At 45.0% G+C, this 10,787-nt stretch overlaps 1 protein-coding gene across 2 annotated transcripts; it reads left to right on the top strand.

The window, feature by feature from the left end:
• The first annotated feature begins 1,241 nt into the window (after positions 1-1,241).
• Positions 1,242-10,214, top strand: marchf9 (membrane-associated ring finger (C3HC4) 9). Of its 2 annotated transcripts, XM_076166849.1 has the most exons (5): positions 1,242-1,665; positions 2,680-2,937; positions 6,741-6,896; positions 7,810-8,002; positions 8,646-10,214. In XM_076166849.1, exons 1-5 carry the CDS (start codon positions 1,618-1,620, stop codon positions 8,972-8,974), a joined length of 984 nt encoding a protein of 327 aa, XP_076022964.1. In that variant the 5' UTR covers positions 1,242-1,617; the 3' UTR covers positions 8,975-10,214. The 2 variants fall into 2 exon arrangements, with proteins under 2 accessions (XP_076022964.1, XP_076022963.1); XM_076166848.1 differs by lacking the exon at positions 1,242-1,665 and having other exon boundaries at positions 1,906-2,937.
• The last annotated feature ends 573 nt before the right edge of the window (positions 10,215-10,787 follow it).

A 10,787-nucleotide genomic window follows, 5' to 3' on the forward strand; every position in this document is an offset into this window, starting at 1 on the left:
CGCTGTGTGTGTTTAAATGAGGGAACGGCGGCGTGACAGCACAGCTATGGCACAGAATCTCAAATCCAGCTTTATGTCGGAAGAATCCATATCTGTAACAGGCCAGAGTGAGAAAAATCGATGGTGATCAATGTGACAGGGGATTTTGTGGGAAGTGTTGCCATGGCGGAGAGTGCAGAGTGTGAGGCCGGTGTGTGTGTGTGTGTGTGTTAGAGAGAGAGAGGGCGCCAATAAGGAGCATCCCTGTAAACTGCAGATTAGACTGACCTCTGCACCTCTGCGCCTCCACCGCTGATGTTTTCCTAATTACCTTGTTTCACCGCTGAGATAAACAGCACAAACACTCCTCCATAATTGTTTACAGTAAGTTTAGTTATTATGAGGATATTAGGGCTTAGGAGACAGACGGAGCCGAACTGATAAATTCAGGTCAGGTTTCTGTGTGTGTGTGTGTGTGTATGTGTGTGTGTGTGTGTGTGTGAGAGAGAGAGAGAGATGAATTCTGACAGGGGGCCATAACTCCTACAGCTATACACCCCTCCTGACCCTCTTCACCTTCACAAAAGATCAATAGCGGCACTCAAAACACACACAGATTTTGAGATATAGAGCAAAAAGGAAAACATATACAATCACAATGAGAAGCCATTTATATGCTGCATGTGTCCTACAACAACTCAAGCCTGGTATTGTCACTGGTGTTATCATGTCCCGCCTACATAATGAATCAGATTTGGTTTCTATATGTTGTATAGGTAAGATCAGATCAATCAGGGTTTCGATATGGATTGGCTAAACACACCTGGATCAACTTTGCAGGTGTGTGTGTGTGTGTGTGTGTGTGTGTGTGTGTGTGTGTGTGTGTGTGTGTGTGTGTAGAGCAGGTAGCACACATTTGCATTCAACCTCCTCATTCCAGACGCCCAGTTTGTACTTGGCGGGGATCTGGACGTCATCAATAGAGGGAGGGAGGAGGAGGAGGGGGGGGGAAGGGGAGTTTCAGCACCTTGGACAGCGGTTGCCTGGTCAATAAACAGGCAAGCGAGCTCCGCCCCCCTACCCCTCACCCCTCACTTTGCCCAGCAGCTGGGGGATCACAGGGGAGAGAGAGAGGGAAGGAGAGCACCCATAAGACGCAGACACATGACCAGAGTGGCTTGTTTACAGGATGACAGCCAGGTTTCTCCCTCCACTCCCCCTCCCCTCACCCCCTTTCCGGAAGTAGCCGCTGCGTTGGTTCAATCTCAAAGACCGACCATTTCGAGAGGAGGAAAAATCAGCACCAGCACCAGCAGCAGCAGCAACAGCAGCAACTATCACCACCACCATCTATCCGATCCAATAATCAATGCCATTACTGCTGTGTAATTGCTCTCGGATGCGAAGACATCTTCATGCGTCTTCTCCTTCCTTCCTTCCTTCCTTTCTTTCCTCTCCTACTTCTACCGAGACGGATCGCACGGTGTCTTTATTCTTCCTCTCGCCGCGCTGACATGTCGCTGTTTCGCCTCCTATCAAAAATGCTGATGGACACCGAGTGAAGATGGGAATTACGGGGCTTTATTCGGCTGTTTTCGTGGTGCTACGTTCCCAACCGGACTGCTGAAGAAAAAAGAAATGCAAATGAAGCGGATTCGTGTGTGTTTGTCGAGGTGGATCTTCGAGGTGAGCGACTCGGATTCTTCGCTGATCAAAAGGGGGATGAAATAGGGGGAGAAAGAGAGAGAGAGAGAGAGAGAGAGAGAGAGAGAGAGAGAGAGAGAGAGAGAGAGAGAGAGAGAGAGAGAAAGAGAGAGAGAGAAAGAGCGAGAGAGAGAGAAAGAGAGAGAGAGAGAAGAGAGGGGGTAGACCATGGTTTGACGTTTGGGATGCTCCAGTGAGGAACAATAAAAACACAGAGACATCCAGAATCACATCTAAATCAAAGGAAGTCTTCATCTTCATCTTTTATTGGATTATGACTCTTGAGACGAGTCCCAGATGTGACTGTGTGGATGGCGCGTCGTTGTGTCCTCTTTCATCCCGTCTTCTCCTCCCTGGCTCGGCGTTGCTCTCGCTTCCACTCGCGGTCTTCTGCTTTGGGTAGCAAAAACATGTAGGCTATAGTTCCCTCTGCAAGATGTGTGTGTTCTAGACGAGCTGTGAGAGAGGGGGGGGGGACTCGGAATGGACTCGGAATCCAAAGTATTTACGCTGTAACGCTGTCCGGGGTGCGGTGGAAGGTGCATCTGTACACAGTATATGCTGAGTTGTTGTTGGAGTGATGAATATTGAAAGAGTGTGTCGACTAGCTGAAAGGGAAAATCTTTCATCCGCATTGGCTTAGACACACACACACATACACACTCACACACACACATACACACACACACACACACACGCATGCCATCAGTGGGGCAACAACCAAGAGCAGATTCTTTATTTTCCAGCAGTTGTGGTATTCAAAAATACTACAGTAGATGTGATCATATCGGTCGTAGGAATAATAATAATAATAACAATAATAACAACAGTAATAATAATAGAGGGAGAGGAGGGGGAGGAGGACAAAATCACATTTTTTACAGAATTTATTTCATTGGCGGAGTCTTTATGTAGCCAAACATGTTCAAGTATCGGATCCGCATGTTTTTTAATGAACTGAAAGTCCTGGTGTTTATGCGATCCGATTCGAGACAGTCCGGCTCAGACACAGATAGACGCTCCGCCAGCATGCGAGGTCTCGGGATGGGCGGCTGTGGTTGGCCGCCGTTCGTCGACTGCCGTTCCCGGGATGATGAGGAGGAGTACTACGGCAGCGACCCGCGGCCCCGGAGCCTGGCGTTTGAGGACAAGGAGCCCAAGCTGCAAGTGGGCCTGGACGCCGTGTCTCTAGCCAGCACGGCCAGCAGCCTGCGGACCCCACAGTGTCGGATCTGCTTCCAAGGCCCGGAACAGGTATGTGGAGACGATTTCCTATATATAACATGTCTGGCGCTTTATTGTGCTTTAAAGCCTGGAGAGATCATTTCATCATGCACGACATGTTACAGATCAACAGGGTTTTAGGAAGTTCTTATTGTTATCTTAGCTGTGACACTCGTTCCTGGAGTCCAATCTGCCATTTTGCCAAACACAGAGTCTGACTCAGAGGAGCAGCCATCCTTTTCTCTGAGCTACTACAACCATCCTGTCCTACATCCCTCCCTCCCTCTCCCACCCTCCTTCCCCTCAAAACACCTCATGTACAAAACAATCTGGGGTGAGGCCTATACAGGATTCCAACAGTGCTGTGGCAACGCTGTCTTTGTCTGATCCACTCATCTCAATGACACTGTTGTTGTTTTTTTTCCTACAACTAAGACAATCAGTGGCGGACTCTAGGCAGCAGTCCCCACATTTCTGAAATCTGGCCAGCATAGCAACAAAGAAAGTTAGCCAATTAGGGCCGCAGGATGACAAATAGAGTGAGAGGAACAGACTATGCATTAGTCACAATCATTTAGTAGATGTAAATCAACTGCCCCCATCTGCCTGTTTAGCAGAATATGATGATCCGCTATTGATCTTTTGATGATCAGTGTTCCTGGCAGACAATGGTGTCGACTGCGGTGACTAACGACAAGTAGGCATAGTTTGTCATAGGAGTTTTCTATTTCTATCCACTTTCACGACGCTATACTTTCATATCAAACAGAACAATAAGTGGTGCCCCTCTTTGGTCGGTGGCCAAATGTGGCTCTGACCAGATGTGCTGAAACCTGTGCTGCCTGGCTCAGCAGGTAGTGGTTGAAGCCTGAGATAATTAGAAAGACTGTAAATCTTGTAGGGCCACAGATGGATATTACCATTTAGTCACTTCCCCAAGATAGGCGTAAAGTGTTATTACAGCTCATGCGCTAATTTATGACGTCTGCCTTAGAGTTTCTATTCAAAGTCGTAGAAAACTGGAGAGCCACAAGCCAGGGGTGAAGTGTAAAATCACTCCCTACCTTGTTTTGGGGGTTAGAGAACCATTTCCTATCACAGGCTAGGATCAACCCTGTGTTGTTGTCGTTCTTAGTCAGAAATCAGTTCAGTAAAAGGTTGATGTTTGGGTTCGGGGCTCTCCGACAAGGTGACTCATCGTGCAACGTGGCTGTGAGCTTCCTCTTTTAGCCACAGACAAAGAGCAAGCAGACAAAGCACCCAGGGAAAAGCAGAAGACAACTTCCACTGTGGTATTAGCTTCTTCTTCTTTTTAATCTGATTCCACAATTACACAAATCAATCTTTCAGCCTGTGCAAAAGAAAAACTGTCACGCGCTTTGGATGGCGGCTAGGTTAGGGCACATCTTTGCCATTTTATTGTTATTTCATTATTCAAAGGGGGTCACAACAGGAGTCGGGATCATGTCGCTGTCAGCGGGCCAATTACCTCCAGATATAATCACCTTGCTCTGTTGGCTGCATTGGATATGAATCCTTATTAACTGCCTGTCAAAGCCGTCAGTGTGCGCCATGCTACAGTAACTGTGCCACTGATTCCGCTTAACACTGTCTGGATTCACTGAAGCCGTGCCAGTGCCTGCTGGAAGAGCTGGGTGTGTTAGCGTTGCACAGTAACACACACACACACACGCGTGGACACTCACATGGACAGAAATATTGACATACGGGAGCGCGGAGGAGTGGCGGGGGTGGAAAGTAGTGGTGGTGGTGGAGATGGTGAACACCCATGCTTGCCCTTTATCATTCACAGTGCCCCAAGAGTGTGTTTCTACAGGGACACACTCGTCTGGAGCTCAGGGGGGCTGGAAAGGTTACAACTGAGGAGGGAAAACTATTCTCTTTTCTCTTTTAGCCATAGAAGTGACACAGTAAATTAACACATTGGTGCTCTATGAAGTGGCAGCCTGGAGGGACAAACCCACACCAGATCATCCACAACAGAGGAGGAGGTGTGTGTGTGTGTGTGTGTGTGTGTGTGTGTGTGTGTGTGTGTGTGTAGTGGGGGGGCAACTTGTTTGTTTTGTTTGTTGGATACTGAACAATGTCTCTAAAACTTGCAAGTAAGTGAATGAGTGAGTGAGTGAGTGAGTGAGTGAGTGAGTGAGTGAGTGAGTGAGTGAGTGAGTGAGTGGGAGAGAGAGCTGTTGCGCCACACTGGGCTTCATTGTTCATAAAAATACATGACTACAGTGGGTTTGTGTGTGAGTGTGTGAGTGTGTGAGTGTGTGAGTACATTCACTACTACAAATGTCAACTTTCATGTCTCCGCTCACATTTAGGATAAAAATAATAATTCTAATTCCAGTCGTAGCTGGATAGGTTGTAATATGTTTTCTGGATGAGGATTCTTAAGATTGTTCCAGCCTGTTCAGCGATACAAACATTATTCATCAGTCAATCTTCATTCTTTCGATTTCTCTCTCTCCCCACTTTGTATCCAGCGGAATCCTGTGACCCTCAGCTCTAAACATCAAACTTAACTTACACATTTGAATGATTAAAAATAAATAGGAATGTAGATCTGTGGAGAAAACTGTTTTTTTTAAGCAGACAAATCCCTTTAGGTGTGAAAAGTATCCAGAATCTCACACTGTGGTCAACGTCAATGCATCTTCATCAGTAAAGAAGCTCCGGACACACAGACAAGTGCTGACACAAGGACACACTCAGACACAACAGACACGCACAACACTCAACAAAATCTCGATATTTTATAACTGTTTCCATTCCCATTGTTGTTATTTTGTTCCTCTTAGACGTCTGACCTTCAGCGTTTGATGTCTTAATAATGTCAGCAGGCAGGTTGTTTTATGGTTTATGAGTGGCGTGTGGCTCATCTGCCCAATCAAATCTTTATGTGTTGGACGCTGGAAGCCTTTTATAATAAGTGGGAAAGTGAAATGAGCCAGAAGGGGAGAGAAACAGATTACAGAGTACAGATGGACCAAAAACATTCAGATGCCTGCATAGACTAAACAGATCATTCTCTTCGGGAAATTTAGACTGAAGTATAGCCAGCATGTCTAAATGGACTTATTTGGAAACTGATTATTGTTTTGCTATTCGTTCCATTTGGTTTGCAGTCTTTGGTCTGTGCTACTTTACGCTGTGGCTCAGAATACAAACACTCAAACTCATACTTGATTTCAATGCCGGCAGTAAAATTCGCGTAACTGACTCTTGTATTAATAACCTATCACAGTGTGTTTCCCCGGGCTGTGTGAAGAGTTTGGCTGGAGCTCTTCTCCCTCACCTGCCTGCCCTTGAATCCTCCCCACCCCCTGCTCCTGTTGTGGAGTGCTAACATGCCCCTTCACCCACAGTCTGAAGCTGTGCCAAAGTCCTTGATTTACTGACGATGCACGCTTATTTCCTCTTGACTTCTAATTTTTCACTCAGTTGCGACAGACAGGGTTGGAAATCAGGGTTCCTCTATTTCCCCATTGGGTGAAACAGAGACTTTGTAATAGTTGTAGATGTTTGATGTAACCAATAGACACACAGTGAAGCATGAAGTGGACTGATGATGTTTACCTCAGTGTCATCGTTACTATTGGGTGCCAACAGAGCAAAGGTGCAGGTGTGGTGGTGGAGAGGCAAAGGCTACATTTAATCAGCACCTCTTACTCATGAACTTAACGCAGAATCAAACGATAGATAATTTGCAATCTAGCTCTGTATACAAACACAACAAAGATAAAATCATACAGCAACATTGAAATTATACTCCTGTGACTATATCCCCCTGTGTTTCCTTGTCTGGTCTACAGGGGGAGCTGTTGAGCCCCTGTCGCTGTGATGGCTCAGTGCGCTGCACCCATCAGCCCTGCCTCATTCGCTGGATCAGTGAGAGAGGCTCCTGGAGCTGTGAGCTCTGCTACTTCAAGTACCAGGTCCTGGCCATCAGCACCAAGAACCCCCTGCAGGTAAGACATGGAGAAAGTGAAATTCACACAGACACACACACACACATACACGCATGCACGCACGCACGCACGCACGCACGCACGCACGCACGCACACTCTCCTACCATCTTATTCATCTACGCTACAAAACGCTCAGAAGAAGAGTCAAAGCTTCACATCGCCTTCCTTGATCACACTTAGAGGGTTTGAACTAATCTGCCACTGCAGTACTGGGGCCTTGCCAGTCCAGATGAATCTGACTCACACTGCACATGGGAGAGAACTCACAAACAGGCCCGCACAGCTTGGCTCAGATCCGCTTGACTCAGTGTTTTGAATTCTCCTCATCAATTTCCTTACAGAAACATGTCCACTGGCTGGAGAATTGGATCAACAAATTGAATTACAACACGGTGTTAGTTGTTGATTATGCACAGGGCTCCTCAGCGTGTGTGTGTAAATAAAAGTGCTTTGATGCAGAGTTCAAGATGTTGTCTTTAAAATTCACGAGAGTAAATAAAATAGGGAGGTGTTATCACGTGGAAAATTCTGCTGACATGCACACAGCTTGTGACATGCAGCATACAACATAAACAATGACCAGAACAAACGCGGCTGCACTCTGCCATCAGACTCAATTTGCTAGAACAAATCTTGGGCACTCGCTGTGCTGTGAGGACTGTTTGCCATATTGTGCTGACACATTTTCCCTCTGCGTCACTGTCCTTCTGCCCTCCTGTTCAGAGGCAGCCAACAGCTCTTAAAGCCACTGAGAACATGGATGCCATTTATGTGTTGATGTGTGTGTGTGTGTGTGTGTGTGTGTGTGTGTGTTTGACACCTTTGTCCATGTGTAAGCTTGCATGTGTACTGGTTTATGTAGATTGGTGTCTCTCCTGTCAAATGTGACATGGGAGCTTTTCTTCTTTCCAGTGGCAGGCCATCTCTCTGACGGTGATAGAGAAGGTGCAAATAGCTGCCATCATTCTGGGTTCTCTGTTCCTCATCGCCAGCATCTCTTGGCTTATCTGGTCCTCCCTCAGCCCCTCTGCAAAGTGGCAACGTCAGGACCTGCTCTTCCAAATCTGCTATGGAATGTACGGCTTCATGGATATTGTCTGCATAGGTAGGCTGACACTCAAAGCATGTTGTTATGATACTCACACAGCAGACGCACAAGCTGCAGACAAAGCAGTTGTGGATAATATGAGAACCTCACATGTAAAGATGTACACTGACTTCAAACAAAGGACAGAGGATGCATTATGCAGCAACAGAAACAGCAAGGAAAACATGATGCAATGTAAGAATAATCATAATAAGCATAGGTTGCATTATACATGACAAACCAGTAGTGTAAAAAAACATGTATTCAGTTCACATTTAGTTTCTCGATGAGGTCATACTACTCAGAAGCAAAACAGAATGAGCATATGGTGCACAGGTAAGCGATGACAAGCCGAGTGAGAGCAAAACGCAATTTGAAGATGCTGCAGAGTACAAAAGATTCTGTGTTTGTAGCAGCAAACTGGTGGACTGTTCTAGTGGAATGATGAGATGACTGTGTAAGACAACGCTGAGAACAGATGGCATCAGATATCTGCACCGTGATTACTGCCAACTGTCTATTCTCATCGACAGACTCGATAGAAAGTTGCTACCTGTGATAGTGATTTGCGATGTACAGCGTGTACTCGCTTGCCAGGTCCATTTGGTGAGATAATTAATAGGGATTCATTGGTTTTTCACGGTTTCCTTCTCTATCCCAGGCCTTATCATCCATGAGGGCTCATCGGTGTACCGAATCTTCAAACGATGGCAGGCTGTCAATCAACAGTGGAAAGTACTGAACTATGAGAAATCAAAAGACTTGGGCGACCCGATGAGTATACACAAGACGGGGTCGCGTGGCTCCCGCAGTAACCCTCACGGCCTGGCCAGCAGCAGCGGAGGACGACAGAGCAGGAGGCTAAGAACTATTCTGAACCACCACTGTGGATACACCATCTTGCACATCCTCAGCCAGCTGCGGCCCAACGACCCTCGGATCAGCGCCGCCGCCAACCGGGAGGTGGTGATGAGGGTCACCACCGTATGAAGTAGGACCAGACATGTGCTACGAGGTCGACCCTGTCTTTGTGTCCTGATGTAAATTAGTTGAGGGATGTATGGACCTCGTACCTAAATACTACAGACTCACAGAGGCAACAAGGGCCCAGTGAGGAGCCTGAGCGATGCCTGGAGCATCCACAGACTGAAGGATTTGTCCTCTTGTTTCGTACAACAAAATGAAGCCAGATGCTCCTTTTTCAGTCATTTGGGAACTGAATACAACAATGAATGACGAAAATCGCTGAAAACCATTAAAGGACATAAAACATGAAACGTGAGGGGGAATGTAAACAGGCTTTATAACTTAATCTAAGATGATGAGGACTTTTTCCAGTTCAATATCAGGATGCACAGAGACATTTTGTTTGATTTGATCCTCTCAGTTTGGTTTGTATCTTTTGTTTTTTTTTACTCACTTTGATTTTCTACGGATTTATGATTTTAGAAGAAACCAACTACATACATGCCAAGCATTTCCAGACAGCTATGTATAAGTATCTTAACATTTCTACAAGGTAACTGATGCTGATTAATAGACCGAAAAACTGAAAACGACACCACACACACACATGAAAGAAACATACAGGTGACAACAAAACAATAAGTCATTACAAGTTAAAAAAGAAAAAAAAAGAAAAGAGAAGAGAAGTCAATATGATTTCGATGACATGTGACCTTACTGCAATAATGATATGTATGTACATTTCACAGGGAATTTTGCATGGGTATATAATTTTATCTTTCATCACACAACATAAGCACATGACAGATTTGTTCTATTTCAAATGGTGCTTGCCAAAATAAACAGTTCAAAACATTTGATTTCATTGCACCAACTTTTTCTCAACGTGACAAATTTCAGTGTGTTACAGCTATTTCAGCCTAAAAACAGATTGTTGCTGCTGTGTGCTGATTCCGATTTGATAATAAGTATTGGATTAAAATGGGGATCAAATGATCTCTTACTTCTCAGTCTCATCCTGTCTCTTCTTTACCCCACTTGTAATCCACAGCTTGCATGGCCTGGTTGGGTGCTGTATGTCACTGTTTCTGGTGTGAAATGTCATGAGCTAAGATAATGATGTGGGGGAATAAAATGGGTCATCATTTATAATAACATTTTTCATGTAATACATTGTTTTTATCTGTCTGAAAGTCTCCCTTTAGTAAAATATAAAAAGTAAAATATAAAAATCAGACTTTGATCAGTGTTTTTTACAGTTTCCACTTTATAGTTTCGTTGCATTGAATATTGCATTTGTGTAATCATGTTTAGAATGATGTTGTCCAGATGTCCCCAAAAAGCACAACATCATTTAATCTACTTAGGAAATGAGCCTTAAAAACCTACCTCTGCAGTAAACAACCTTTGAAATAAAAGCACCATAACAACATTAGAACAATATCAGGAGTCCTGCCATAGTGGGAGATCTATCAGCAATGTTTCGTCAGATATTGATGTTGTTGGTGCTTATTTTGAAACCTGGAAACAATGAGGGGGCTCAAAAACAGTCAACATTTGTCGCTACCTAGTGGCTGCTCTATGCTCTGCTACCTCTCGTAAGACATTTTGTTTATTTCTTTGTGAGACGAAAATATTTTCCTTTCAGTCGCTAGAGGGCGCCCAAACACATGCAGCTTTAGATAGATGAGAAAATGTCCTACTTTATAATACTTGGTGGTTCTTATTTCTGGTCCTCAGGAGCCACAACTCTTAGCTCTTAGTTGTGTCTGCTAGATTTTGATTGGCTAGATGCACCTGATTTAGATGATGTGATTTGTTTAAACCCTGGGGTGAT

The sequence above is a fragment of the Genypterus blacodes genome, unplaced genomic scaffold (assembly GCF_046128005.1).
Source record: "Genypterus blacodes isolate CSIRO-AG114 ecotype Tasmania unplaced genomic scaffold, CSIRO-AGI_Gbla_v1 ptg000156l_1, whole genome shotgun sequence".
Classification (NCBI taxonomy): Eukaryota; Metazoa; Chordata; class Actinopteri; order Ophidiiformes; family Ophidiidae; genus Genypterus; species Genypterus blacodes.